This window comes from Acanthochromis polyacanthus, chromosome 14, assembly GCF_021347895.1.
Source record: "Acanthochromis polyacanthus isolate Apoly-LR-REF ecotype Palm Island chromosome 14, KAUST_Apoly_ChrSc, whole genome shotgun sequence".
NCBI lineage: Eukaryota > Metazoa > Chordata > Actinopteri > Pomacentridae > Acanthochromis > Acanthochromis polyacanthus.
This window is the reverse complement of record NC_067126.1, coordinates 39,449,069-39,463,377: the sequence shown is the minus strand read 5'-3', so window position 1 is coordinate 39,463,377 and position 14,309 is coordinate 39,449,069. Positions and strand designations below refer to the sequence as shown.

Genomic DNA, 14,309 nt, shown 5'->3' with positions numbered 1-14,309 from the left:
ATGAAACTGCTGACAGACTCTGAGCCTCTTCACACCAGCAGCAGAGCAGATCTGCAAGAAATGGTGTTTGTGCATCTCAGTAGTTTGGCAGATTTTCATCACAGCTCTCTGTACCTTTTATTCAAAAATCCTTAATGCTTCTTGACAAATCGGTCCACCAGTAATGTGTTTCTGCAAAAACAAATATGTTGCACAGGTATGACTAAAAAGCTTATTTCTGTAGGAGAATCCTTTGTGCATCGTGCAGGATCTGTGCATTGTTCAGTTCTCCAGATTATTGTATTTCTGCCAAACACAGACTGTAAGACTGTGGCATGTGTTGGTCATGCAGGACTAATCGACTAGTCTCATTTTGCAGAAAAAGCACCTAAACTGCCGTGCTTCTGTACTGAAACACCTTCAGAAGAATCTCTGTTACATTTTGCTGCATAAATCAGAGAAAATGCTGCGAGTCCCAGACGCTTACGTACTATGAAAAGACAGAAATGTTTATAGACTGCTTCTTAAAATGCATTAAACTGACTTGCAGTATTCTTCAATACTAAGTCTCTGCACCGGCTGTTTATTTTTGAACCAATTTTAGGATCTTTGTATTGTTTATAAAGCCTCTAATGGTCCTACATATTTACTGGATTTTCTTTCGTCCTATGAACCCTCTAGAATCATCTTCTGGCAGCGGGAAATTAAATTAAATCCAAAATCAAATCCCGGCCTGGGCCTGGGATCTTTCTGCATGGAGTTTGCATGTTCTCCCTGTGCATGCGTGGGTTTTCTCCGGGTACTCCGGCTTCCTCCCACAGTCCAAAAACATGCTGAGGTTAATTGGTTACTCTAAATTGTCCGTAGGTGTGAATGTGAGTGTGATTGTGTGTCTGTATATGTAGCCCTGTGACAGACTGGTGACCTGTCCAGGGTGTCCCCTGCCTTCACCCGAGTCAGCTGGGATAGACTCCAGCACCCCCCATGACCCTAGTGAGGATAAAGCGGTGTATAGAGGATGGATGGATGGAGAGATTGAGAGTGGAGCTGTAGACCAGAAATCAGTATAAAGTCACACATCTGTGACACATAAAGTTGATGAGGTTGTCAGTGAGAGACGCTTAAGGATGGATCACAGGATCAGACCACGTTGTCTGGAAACATTTCTTAGCTGACAAACTGTGCCCTTACCACTGAGTAAAGCTGCATTTTCAGATGTTTTTTTTTTTACAGTCCCTGGTTAAAGGAGTGTCTCTGTACTGGTCACATTATCTCATCGCTGTTCTTTAAAACCACTCCTAGGGTGTGGATAAGTGGTGGAGAATTTGTCACCAGCTTTACAGCTCATTAACTCTCTGTGCACGTCTGACTAAATTTAACCCGTTTCTAATCAGAGAAACAGAAATTAGATTCTGAGATTTTTCTTAAATTCAGAAAAGAAGACCATTTGCATGCTGCAAATATTAGTTTCCTACATGAAAAATAAATCATCTGCAGATGAGGTTTTTAGATGATAAAGCTTTAGAGCTTCCTCACTTCCCTCTACTGGATCCCAAACTGAGTTCTGCTGATGTTCTAGCAGGCTCCAGTGGATGATTTCTGCTGTTTCACTCAAATAATATCAGTTCTTAGCATGCACATCCTTACTGTATTCTCACTTCATATCTCTTTTTGCAGTCATACACGCTTCAGTTTTGCCCACACTGTCTGCATAATATCTAGAAAAAAGCTACAACAAAAGTACAAACCTTTCTCATGTTACATATTTTAACACTCCTGCTGTCTTCATTTACGGGAACCCAAAAAAATATTTCCTTGTCTGATAAAAATCCCAAAACTCAGCAAAAAAATTCCCCAAACTTAGAACAATTTGAAAAATCTTTTTGTTGATTCTTATGTGAATGTTCTAAAGAAAAATATTTTTTTCCACCAAAAATGTTCAAAGATTTCCCATAAATGTTGAAAATGTGGACATCAGAAGTTTCACTGTGAAAATAGATTTTTTTTCCCACATTTTCAAACTTTAAAACGGGTCAGATTTGACCCACAGGACAATAAGAGGGTTACCCCCTCATTAGTTAACAAGGTGTTTTATTAGAATATTTTTTCCAGCTAATTTCTTCTCTCATTGATTCGGTTTAAAGTGAAATGCTGCATAATGTATTTAAATCATTTAACATCTTCTCCTCACTCTTCTCACAATGAGGTTCTTGGAAACAAATAAACTCAACAATAGAAATTTTATTCATTGACATAAACTTTTAAGTGCAGTGAAATGCTGAATCACATGAGACATTATTCTCAAACAACCCTCGTCTTAAAGTGGTTATGGTAGATAACATTCATTACGTACTGTCTCTCTGGTTTTCTGTCTCTTAATAAAACATTAACAGTTTTGTTTTTTTTTTTACAATTAAATACAAACAGCCTCAAAAATGACCACAGAATTGAATCAGCAGCCTCAGCAAACACTCAGCACCTTGATGAAGGTTGTGTTTGTGTGCAGGGCTGTTCACATTCTTGCTTCCTCTCTCAGTCCATGGTCTTATCACTCCAGGCCATGGACTTCCTCTTGGCCAGTTCCATCCAGGACGGCTGGCTGCTGTCTGACATGGACTGCAGCCCCGATGGCAGTGTGGGGGGCGACGACCGCAGGGAAGATGCCACCACATTTTTCCGTGGCCATTTTTCCTCCAGAGGCCTTTCTAGAACTTTGGCGGGACTTGACTCTGAGAGAAAGAAGAAAACCCTGTCACACTGCTGCACAATGGTGTTTCTACAACAGTTATCATTATTACAGTTAGCTGTGTGTCAGCACACCTGCAAGTTTCACCCCTTGTCTTCCCTCTGCAACTGCATCTTTGCTTAGAGATGTGGCTTTTACCAAGGTGGTGGCTTCACCTGATGTCTGCACATCTGTCTGAGGTTTCCTTAATTCCACCTGAAAGAAAGAAGTCAAGTCAAGAAATCTATAAAGTCCCCGCGGGGCAATTTTTGGTGCAGCCAGCAGCAAAAACAACAAACAATCCAGCACAATAAAATGCAAGAAAGTAAGCAAGAAAGAAAGAAAGAAAGAAAGAAAGAAAGAAAGAGGTTATGTTCTGTTTGTAATTCCTTAAGTTTTTCTTTAATCCCCCAAATTTGGCAAGAAAATTCTTCTAAATATTCTCAAAAAATTAGTTCAAACCTTCAGAAAAATCCCAAAAAATCTCTAAAGTGATTACATATATATTTGTAAAACTTCTAATATTTTCTTTAAGAAATTCACTGGATTTTGGTTGATTTTTATGTTAATATTCTTAAGAAATATTTTTAACATTTCTTATTTTTTCCACCAAAAAAAAGTTCAAAAAATTTCCCAAAAATGTTGAAAATGTGGAGATAAAAACACATTTTTTTCCCACATTTTCAAACTTTAAAACAGGTCAGTTTCAGTTTCAGGTCTGTTTCAAGAGGTGAGTTTGCTTTTTATTTTTTTAGAATGGAACTAAACTGATGAGCTGATTTTAAAAAATACATCTCCAGCATGAAACAAGGTTTGGATTTGGGCCAGTCCTGAGAGGACACACTCCCTCCTGATATGAAAGACAGTTACAAAGAAGTACCACAAACCCCCTTGGGTCCAGGCGACGGGGTCCACTCTGCTCGTTTCTCTAAAAACACCGCCCGGTCGCTGATTGAACCGCTCCAAACTGCTCGTCTGACAGAAAGCGATGGAGCCTCATTTTTCCCGGTGGGGTCCTCTTCTCCTGTTCCCAAACTATCAACCGAAGGAGGAGCTGCAGGCGATGTGACAGCCGGCGTCAGGGTTTCAGCTGTGGATCTGAGCTGGGTGGCAGGACCTCGGCTGCTCCAGGAGAGTTGCTGCTGGCCTGAAGAAAGGTAAGATTGTGCAAGAGATGGCTGTGAAGTGAACTGAGGAGTGGGCTCTGTCTGCAAAGGGACGTGCACTGGAGATGGGGTTGTCCATGAGGTGGCCTGCGGGTAAAACACCGGATGTGACTGAGATGTATTTGGATGTTCTTGATTGGTTTGTTTTTGTGGTTCTTTAAAGGCCACAGGAGTCACCTTCTGTTGCGCTTCCACTGGTGGTGATCTGACAGTCTGTGCTTGACTTCTACTTAAAGCTGCTTCTGCTGACGGCTGGTTTGCAGCCTCCAGCTGTGTTGAACCTTCCTGTATCTTTACAGTTTGTATTTGTGCCGATGTCTCCGTTGGATTTGCTGGCGGGGCTTGTGCTTGTGGTCGAGATGCAGTTTGCATGCCCGTAAAATCTCTGGGGAATCGACTGGTAAAGAGCTGCTGGAGGCTCCTGGTCTTTTCCATCGCCAGACTCATCCAGGACACTTCGGATGTGGCTGTTTGGGGGGCAGGCTGGGGCTCCTGGGGGGCAGTTTCTGCTTCTCTGGGGTCTGAAGTGGTCACTGGGACTTCTGCAGGCATGATGGGAGGATCGGTGGTAAACGGAGCGCTGTGCTTCACCGGAGGGGAGAGGCCAGACGGGGTTGGATCTGAGGAGTGACACAGATCTGTTAGACATGCTTGGCAGCACTGTTAATGTTGGCCTCGGTGGTGCTTTAATGAGTACAAAGTTCCCCTGTGATCAGTGAAATCTTATCTTACAAGAGTGATTATTTACCACGTGAAACTTATCTTGTTCCACAGAAAAAGCAGCATGAATCTGAGCAATATTTCACTCTATAGGCAGCTGAAACAACACAGCATGTCACAGACAAAGATCTGTGATTGATACTCTGTTCTTATCTGTTGTTCTCAGAATCCCAGGGAGTTTCTTTCTCAGGGACTCCTGTCACATTTTTACTCACTGTGAGCTCATTTTTCACTGCATCATAAAGTCCTGCACCTCTATGGAAACAGCACAACCACAGCTCGAAGTAGAAGGAGCTCAGAAATGACTTCTGTCCGTTACAGCACAGTTACAGATCCCACAGTCACGACAAAAGAAAAACAAAAGTTGAATTTCCTTGATTATTTATCCTAGGAAGGTTGGAAAAGTCATGCACACCATTTTTTCCAGATGATCACAGGTGTTACTGAGTCCCATCGTTATTTACTAATAAAAATCCCTCCATCTGCTTTCTGTGAACAACCTGCAGTTCAGCTCCCTGATGTCGCTGTTGGTCACGGCTAACTCACTAATTCCTTCTCACTTGCCATGAAAAATGCAGAATTTTTAATATTTTTCAGAATGTGTTCATGTTATGTATTTATTTTTGGCAGGTTTTTAAATAAGGCATGCAGAATAAAGTCATTTTTAAGAAATATCCTAATTTTAAGCCAGAATGTGGTTCATTTTTTTCCAGAGGTCTTCGCAGATGAATAGTTCAAAACCATCTGAAAGCTGAAATATCTATATATATATTTCTCTGTTTTGACAGTTTCTGATCTGATTATTGGTGTAAGTATGCAGATTTTTTATGGGGTAGCATATTTTAGGTTGAGACACTTTCTTTACTCTTCATTCCTTTCCTTTATTATTTGTTTTTTCTAACGCAGCTGTATTTCCAGCTTCATAGAGAGTCGATGAGTAAATCAGAACATTTGGCTTCGTTAGGGGTTGTAAGACTCACCTCTTGGTCTGGATTCTCCAAGGTTGGTTGGTGTAAAAGATGTGTTGGATGGCAGTTTTTCAGACGTGTAGATGGCAGGGCCTCTTATTTCCTGTTGATTTTGTTTGTTCCTTGGGTCCTCACACAGTACAGTCTTTGGATCGTGGGTGGAAGTGGAATTAGGGCGCAGTCTAAACGACTGAGATGTGGAGCGCAGTTTGATGCCAAATGCCATCTTTCCATCCTCCTCCTGGATCTCCTTTGCCTCCACTGCCTCTTCCACCTCCTCCTGGCTGCTCTCCACTTCCTCTGCCTCTACAACACCTGCATTTGTAGGTCCACTTTTAGATTGTGTTGCTAATTCTACCTTTTTGAGGCTCTCCCTTTTGTCCCATGGAAGGACCGGGCCTTTGGGATCTTCTTGCCGAAGCCGTCCCACTCCAAAGGGGTCTCCTCTGGGCTGTAAGCCTCTGTTTTCCTTGTCCTCATTTCCCCCGATTGGCTTATTCTTGGCTTCAGTCTGGTCCAATACTTCTGCACAACTGCCTGATCGGGGTCTTTCTCCGTCTCGGTTTCTGGCAGTGGTGATGGACAAATGGAAGGAGCCAGATCCGGGGGCAGGTCTCCTTATTGCTCTAGTGCTGTCGCCCTCAACTTGAACATGTTGACGAAGAGAGGTAGACCTGAAGGCAGCCACCAGGCTGAAGTTAGAGGAGGGTGGCTCCGGGGGAACTTCAACCACTCCAGCTTTGTTTAGAGCACTTCTCTTGTCGTGGGACATTAATTGTATTTCAAAATCCGCCTCTCTTCTTTCCATCAGTTCCGACTCTATGTAGGATGAGTGTGGCCGTCTGCTGGAAGTAGCATCTACACGCCTGTAAGGTTTGACCCGAAGCGCAGAGGCCGTTGTCCACGGTAGAGCGTGGTCCTGCTGGGGAAGACTTGGGCTGGGTGGTTTGGGTGCTGCCTCTGATATGACTGGTGCCACTTGTGATGGAACTGGTGCCACTTTTGATGGAACTGGTGCCACTTGTGATGGAACTGGTGCCACTTGTGAAGGAACTGGTGCCACTTTTGATGGAACTGGTGCCACTTCTGAGAAAACTGGTGCCACTTGTGATGGAACTGGTGGCACTTTTGATGGAACTGGTGCCACTTTTGATGGAACTGGTGCCACTTGAGATGGAACTGGTGCCACTTGTGAGAGAACTGGTGCCACTTGAGATGGAACTGGTGCCATTTTTGATGGAACTGGTGCCACTTGTGATGGAACTGGTGCCACTTCTGAGAAAACTGGTGCCACTTGTGAAGGAACTGGTGCCACTTTTGATGGAACTGGTGCCACTTTTGATGGAACTGGTGCCACCTCTGATAGAACTGGTGCCACCTCTGATAGAACTGGTGCCACTTGTGATGGAACTGGTGCCACTTGTGATAGAACTGGTGCTATTTCTGCAGATTTGAAAGGAAGATGCTGAGGTAAAACAGTTTGTTCTTCCTCTGGAACACCATGCTGCTGCTCTGGTTCCTCCACAGATTTGAAATTGTCGACGTTGTTTAGGGCGTGTGAAAGAGACAGGGACTGGGTCTGCAAAGAAAGAGACATCAAGGATAAGTGAAGGAGGCGTGTTGAGTGTTTAATGTCTTTACAGATGATAAAGGTATGGTCACTCACCACAGTGAGTTTCTTCTTCGAGGTGGCTCTCTGGTTTCTGGGTTTGATCGACATCCGGTGACGTGCAGCAGAAGTATCCAAGCAAGGAGAGAACTGTGCTGGTGTACTGAAGTCTAGCGGAGCCTCAGCAGCAGAAGCAGAAGTAGTGGGGCCATAAGAAGGAAAGAAATGGGATGGAGTTGGAGGCAGAGATTTGGTCGGTACAGATCTGGGAATGGGGCTGAATGGACAAGAGGCTGGCTGGGATGTTGTCTGGAATAAAAAAAATGACAAAACTTTTATAGAAGAGAAAGCCCCACAAAAAATCTTCATTATTTAAACATTTCTGGATTGTTTTAATTCACTAAAAACCTCTCCTACTTGCATGATCTTAAAGGATAAAGCTGAAATTTTTCAAATTGCCAACGAACCGCATGAAAACAATGAATTAATCCCACTCAAAAGGCTAATTCTTCAGTGCCGCAGGCCTCCATTGTTCTCCAAATGTAATTAAAAAGGTATCAGTGAGCCACACTATTGCCCAGAACGACATATTCCTTCATTACAGTAAAAAATGGCCACTGTAGTTTATTCTGAGTCAGTCCCACATACACTACAAATCCTAACATGTGCTCTAACTACGTATTAATCTGTCCTAAAATAGCACCCACCATGTGCACTACTTATTTACTACTATTTGAGTAAGAACTGCTTACAAAAATAATCAGAGTCCAGCTGTTATAGGGATTACACGCTGTATGCTATTTTCATAAATGAAACTATATATTACTGACCTATTTTTAAAGAGTTAAACGCCCAGAAAGGCTCAGCAGTTTACACAAACATGTACTAAATTCTAACAGCACTGATAGGAAGACATAGGATAAAATGTGCACATGTTGTTGGTCTGTCTGTGCTTCTCTTCACTGTCTGTCCCTGCAACAGTAAAAGGTTCAGCTATGGTTTGAATCTGGGTCTGAAAATCCGTCTAAGAGGAACCTGACTGATGATACTACCCACAAGTGGACCTCAGAATAGCAAAATCATATCATACAATCCACAAATGCAATCACGTTAGCAGATAGTTGATTCTGTCTGAATATTTCTGAAGATAAAGCACCTTGGTGAGGGCTCCATAGGATGTGGCATCTCCTCCTGGGCTATCAGGAGGGCTGTGGTCCAGAGATTCCTCTGAGTGGATGCTCGGGTCCTCCTGACGCTTGACTGGCAGAACTGCAGGTGGAGGCCCAAAATGCAACTTCTGCTGCAGAAGCTTTGTCTATAAGGGCAGAGCACAGTGTGTTTTCTTTTTAAACCCTCCTGTTGTCTTCACTTATGGGCACCCCAAAAAATTCTGTTCATTTGTCTGACAAAAATCTAAAAATTCAGCAAAAAATTTCCCAAAATTCTGAAAATTTGCAAAACTTTCAGGAAGAAAATCCCAATGATTCCTTAAAAGTTTCCCTAATAGTTTTATTTTTTTTTTAAAAATCCCCCAAATTTGGAAAAAAAAATCTTAAAAAGTAAAAATCTTCCAAAAAATCCTAAAGATATTTAAAGTGATTACATATATATATATATATATATATATATATATATATATATATATATATATATATATATATATATCAGTAAACTTCTAATATTTTCTTTAAGAACATTCACATCAAAATCAACCAAAATCCAGAGAAATTAATTGACTTTTTGTGAACGCTCTTAAGAAATATGTTCAACGTTTCTTTTTTCCACCAAAAAATGTTCAGAAATTTCCCAAAAATGTTGAAAATGTGGACATCAGAAGTTTCACTGTGAAAATTTTTTTTTCTACATTTTCAAACTTTAAAACTGTTTAATTTTGACCCGCAGGACGAGAGGAGGGTTAAAAAAAAAAAGTCCCTGTATTTGTACTTCCCTCCAGAATAAAAGAAGGTTAAATACCTGCAGAGCTTTGATCTTGCTGTGAACGTTCTGCTGGGATGAACCTCTGGTCGGTTCATCGTCTGTCAGAACCTCACCAGCCAGAAAGATGCTGTCATGGGACAGAGCCCGGGACCCCATCATCGCCTGGGAGCATCTGAGGTAAAAGGAAAATCAGGATAAGAAACAGATCTGAGAATGAACATTTACAAAGATCTCCTGCCCTGCTGACACTCACACCAAGTCTTCATCCGATCCCAGTCCCTTTGCAGCAGTGATGTCGCTGGTTGACTGGCTGAGTTTGGTGTTTTCCTCTACACCTGCTTTCTTGCTTTTCCTGAAGAGGCGAGTTCTCAGAGACCTGAGCTTGGACTTCTTACGTCCTGTGGATCGAGGTAGAAAAAGATCCTGGTCACAGCAGCTCGCAGACACACAAGAGCAGAACCTGCATAATCCCGTCTCTACAGTCTGTATATTCTAGTGATCGAATCCAACTGTTATGTCAGACGTACGGGCTGTAAATCGGCGTTATCAGTCACAATAAACAGTCCCTAATGCTTCCCTTTGATTGGAGGCTCTTATCTTAAACTACACGTGATACTATCTCACCTGGAACGTCCTCCGTGCTTTCTTCTGTGTCTCCAGAGAAAGACTCCATCGGTCTGATCCCACAGAACAGAAGAGAGGAAAGAGTTTAATGAAAGGCAGCAGAAGTCACACAGTCCTCAGAGGCTGGCGTCACACGGTGGAGGGCATCTCAAGTGGCATCCGGAGGAAACATAAGGGCCTTCCAAGGTTCAAAGGTTTATGACTGCTCATTATCGGTGCAGCACTAAGCAGAACTGTAAATAGGCGGGGTGTGAGGACACTCAGTCCTTAAGATCAACGCAACAGAGGCTGGAGTACAAAAGACAATAAAACGCAGGATTATCAAGCAGAAAATCACAGCAGGTCAGACAGGAGGATTTCTAATGTTTCTCGCAGCATGTATGAGTAAAGCAGAAACTGACATCTTGCTCACAGGCAGCTTTATTAACCCTCGTGTTGTCCTGCAGGTCAAAATAGATCCGTTTTGAAGTTTGAAAATGTGGGAAAAAATAAGAAATTTCACAGTGAAACTTCTGATGTCCACATTTTCAACATTTTTGGGAAATTTTTGAACATGTTTTGATGGAAAAAAGAAATGTTGAAAATATTTCCTTAACATTCACAACAAAAAAATCACCCAAAATCTATATTGTGAATGTAGAAATATTAGAAGTTCTACTGATATACATGGAATCATTTTAGATATTTTTAGGAGGTTTTTTTTGGAAGATTTTTACTCATTTTTTGAAAATATTTACAAGAATTTCCTTGCCAAATTTGTGAGATTTTTTTAAAATAAAAATTTTAAGGGAAACTTTTAAGGAATTATTGGAATTTTCTTCCTGATGGTTTTTCAAATTTTCTGAAATTTGGGGGATTGTTTTGCTGAATTTTTGGATTTTTTCAGACAAAGAAACAGTATTCACAGTGACACTTCTGATGTCCATATTTTCAACACTTTCTGGAAATTTTTAAACATTTTTTGGTGGAAAAAAGAAATGTTGAAAAAATATGTTTCTTAAGAACATTTACATAAAAATCAACCAAAATCCAGTGAAATTCACTGGATTTTGGTTGATTTTTAAGTGAATGTTCTTGAAGAAAATATTAAGAAGTTTCACTGATATATCTGGAATCACTTTAGATATTTTTAGGATTTTTTGGAAGATTTTTACTCATTTTTTTTTAGAAATATTTACAAGAATTTTCTTGACAAATTTGGGAGGTTTTCTTTAAAATAAAACTTTTAAGGGAATTATCAAAATTTTCTTCCTGAAGGTTTTGCAAATTTTCATAAATCTGGAGAATTGTTTTGGTGAATTTTGGGGGTTTTTTTAGACAAAGAAACAATCTTTTTGGTGCCCGTAAATGAAGACAACAGGAGGGTTAACACATCTCAAATTAGGAGGTTACATGAAAGCAAAAATCTATTATTGAGTGAAAAACTACCTTTTTTTTTTTTTAGCATATCTGGCTTATTTTAAGACACCTAAGCCTGACAATCCTGGTAAAACAGAGCTTAAGTTTTCCCAGCTGATGTTAAGATCTCCATATTCTAAATATCATACCTTATTTCAGGAATCCTACCAAGACATTTTTCACTTGTTCTACTGCAGATTTTTTCACTTATTTCAAGGTAAACGTTCCTTGAAATAAGTTTTCTTTTCTTGTTTTGGGAGGGGCATTTTTTGCAGTGCAGACATCCAGGTGGGGTTGTTCAGTTCAGGCTGCTTTTTAACTTTATTTTACACACTTTCTAATTCATCCTGTTTGAAACGTGCATAAAGCACGTCCTGTGCTTCGTACAGCTCTCCCTATGTAGCCGGGGAGCTGCAGTCATGATCCTTTAGAGCTGCCCGATAACACAAGATGTGTGAGGTTATGGATAAACATGCAAAGTCCACCTCACACATCACTGAGTTCAACCTGGTGAGAAGAATAGAAGCACACGGGACTCAAAGCGGCGTGCGACATGATGCTCGACTTACATAAGATGTGAACCTCCCTGAATAAATTTCAAGTTGTCTTGTGAGATAACCTCCACTAAAAGAGCTCTGCCATTCACTGAGCCAAAGCTATAGCCCCCCAGAGAAACAGGATAATCCGGTGGATTATTGACATAGCAGAGAGATCCTTGTAAGATTTCCCAGCACCGTAATAATCCACAACAGAGGCTTAATCACAAACTTCCCTCGCTGCATACTGCAGCACAGAATTCACCTGACATTCACAGGGAATGTCACACACACACTCACACACTGTCCAGAAGAAGAAGAAGCAAATAAAGAACAGAGTGACCTTACCAAACAGCAGCACCTCTCCTGTTTGTCCTCCTCTCTGCTCGGAGTCGTCTCTGCCTCTAATGTTTAAACCTCGGGCTTTACGTCGTCCACATCAGCAGACGGAGGGAGATGCAGGGGGAAAGGAAAAAAACAGGCAAGGAGAAAAGAAAAGAAAGACAGAGAGAGAGAGAAGGTCAGTCCATGACAGGGTAAGCAAATGCACGAAGAGAAAAGAGGACAGATGAGAATGTGAGAGAGGGAGAGGGAGGGAGATACTCTATTACATTAGTGGCACACTGTGGCCCTCTGCGCTAAGCTCCTTATAAAACGCTAACCTGATTTTAGGCCCAGAAATGAGAGTAGAGGGAAAAAAAATAAAGCTCCAGTTGGAAAGAGGACATGCATAGAGGAATTATGGCTCATGGTGCTGTTTACACGTTACAGCCAGGTTTCTCAGCCTCCATGACGATCGCAGAGGGGGAATCTATCTGTATGTGTGAGATCTGCAGGATAATTAGAAATAAACAGCAACTATGAATGAGTCATCTCACAGCCTGGGTGAAATCCAGGGTCCAAATGCAAATGGAGCAGAAACTGGAGCTAAAATAATCTGTTAGAGCTTTCTATTGTGGCTATAGTGATCCTGTTTTGAGAGAAATAAGCACTTCTGGTTTAGCATCCTAGTGGCCTCATTTTTCAGACGTTTACCAGATAACTTCAATATATCAAGATTAGGAGCCTTTTCTGTGTGTTTTCCTGCATCTCCACTGTCTAAAAACACAAAACGGTCTATATAATACGATAAGAAGTGGCTCTAACATTGAAGATGTACAATCTGTGCAAAATTCTTGGTGTTCCAGCATCAAACTCCAACTTCTCGCACGTTCACACACGGTAGTATCCAGAGATGGAAGCACTATGTAGGCCACTGGGCTACAATCAGCAGGAGGGAGGGCGGCAGGAACGGGAAAGCGAACGTTTACGTCCACATCCGTGTGTCTGGATGTGAAGCCGAGCAGCTTCTCTGATGAGGCTCCTCAACCACACAAATCCTCTCACCAGAGCATAAATCCAGCCGCTGACATCTGGATTACATGAAAGGTACCACACCGACACGAGTCAGTCTGGGATGAGGTTTTATTTATTCCTTGGGTCGTCCTGTGAGTCAAAAATGACCCATGTTAAAGTTCGAAAATGTGGGAAAAAAACAAATATTTTCACAGTGAAACTTCTGATGTCCACATTTTCAAACATTTTTGGGAAGTTTTTGAACATTTTTTGATGGAAAAAAGAAACGTTTAAAATGTTTCTTAAGAACATTCACATAAAAATTAACCAAAATCCAACAAATTTTGCTGGATTTTTGTTGATTTTTATGTGAATGTTCTTAAAGAAAATATTAGAAGTGTTACTGATATACATGGAATCAATTCAGACATTTTTAGGATTTTTTGGGAAGATTTTTAATCCTTTTTTGAAAATATTTACAAGAATTTTCTTGCCAAATTGTTTTTTTTAAATAAAATTTTGAAGGGAATCTTTTAAGGAATTCTTGGAATTTTCTACTTGAAAGTTTTGCAGATTTAAAGTTTGAAAATGTGGGAAAAAAAATCACTCAAAATATTTTTAGGATTTTTTTGGAAGGCTTTTACTCATTTTTTAAAAAATATTTACAAGAATTTTCTTGCCAAATTTGGGGGATTTTTAAAATAAAACTTTTAAGGGAACATTTTAAGGAATTATGGGAATTTTCTTCCTGAAGGTTTTTGCAAATTTTCAGAAATTTGTGGAATTTTTGCTGATTTTTTTGGATTTTTGTCAGACAGGAAAGAATATTTTTTGGTGCCGGTAAATGAGGACAACAGGAGGTTTAATTCCCTCATTCATGTATTTATTGTGTGTAATCTACACATAAAGGACAACACACACCCAGGCTTGTGTTGTTGTGTTGTAATGAAGTGTAATGTGATTACAGCTCGTGTGTGTCCTCCTGTCTGGACATAATGAACTGCTCTGGATCTTCCTGCTGCTGTTGAACATAAAGGCGCTGACGTTTGCTGCAGCAGAGGCTCGTTTCTGGTCCGTGTGGTTTCCTGATGGATTATAGTTTCTTCCCCTCAGAGCCCAGATGAGGACTGTGCATATCGAGATTAAGGCCGATAGATAATCCGATCACAGCGCCGTTTGAACTCATGGCGGTTTCCACCCATTCAAGCAGTTTGCCTTTAAAATTTATGAGGAATATTCTCATCAATTACATTTGAATTTGACCAGTATTGGATTGATTTTAGGACACTTGACATTATTTCAAAAACCTGA

General features: G+C 40.8%; 1 protein-coding gene across 3 annotated transcripts; it reads right to left on the bottom strand.

Annotated features, from left to right (window-relative positions):
- Positions 1 to 2,200: 2,200 nt before the first annotated feature.
- cracdla (cracd like a) lies at positions 2,201 to 12,319 on the bottom strand. 3 transcript variants are annotated; one of them, XM_051959218.1, is made up of 11 exons: positions 12,012 to 12,315; positions 9,730 to 9,782; positions 9,359 to 9,503; positions 9,142 to 9,277; positions 8,324 to 8,482; positions 7,225 to 7,476; positions 6,958 to 7,137; positions 5,571 to 6,915; positions 3,592 to 4,490; positions 2,800 to 2,920; positions 2,201 to 2,708 (listed from the first exon to the last, which is right to left on the bottom strand). In XM_051959218.1, exons 2-11 carry the CDS (start codon positions 9,776 to 9,778, stop codon positions 2,512 to 2,514), a joined length of 3,483 nt encoding a protein of 1,160 aa, XP_051815178.1. In that variant the 5' UTR covers positions 9,779 to 9,782; positions 12,012 to 12,315; the 3' UTR covers positions 2,201 to 2,511. The 3 variants fall into 3 exon arrangements, 2 of the variants coding, with proteins under 2 accessions (XP_051815178.1, XP_051815177.1); XM_051959217.1 differs by having other exon boundaries at positions 5,571 to 7,137; XR_007946823.1 differs by having other exon boundaries at positions 2,586 to 2,708; positions 3,585 to 4,490; positions 5,571 to 7,137; positions 12,012 to 12,319.
- Positions 12,320 to 14,309: the final 1,990 nt, after the last annotated feature.

Coding starts and splice junctions, on each gene's coding strand:
- cracdla (XM_051959217.1), bottom strand. CDS start 9,778: ATGGAGTCTTTCTCTGGAGACACAGAAGAAAGCACGGAGGACGTTCCA. Junction 8,483..9,141: donor GCAAGATCAAAGCTCTGCAG/GTATTTAACCTT, acceptor CTGCCCTTATAG/ACAAAGCTTCTGCAGCAGAA. Junction 2,709..2,799: donor ACAAGGGGTGAAACTTGCAG/GTGTGCTGACAC, acceptor TCTTTCTCTCAG/AGTCAAGTCCCGCCAAAGTT.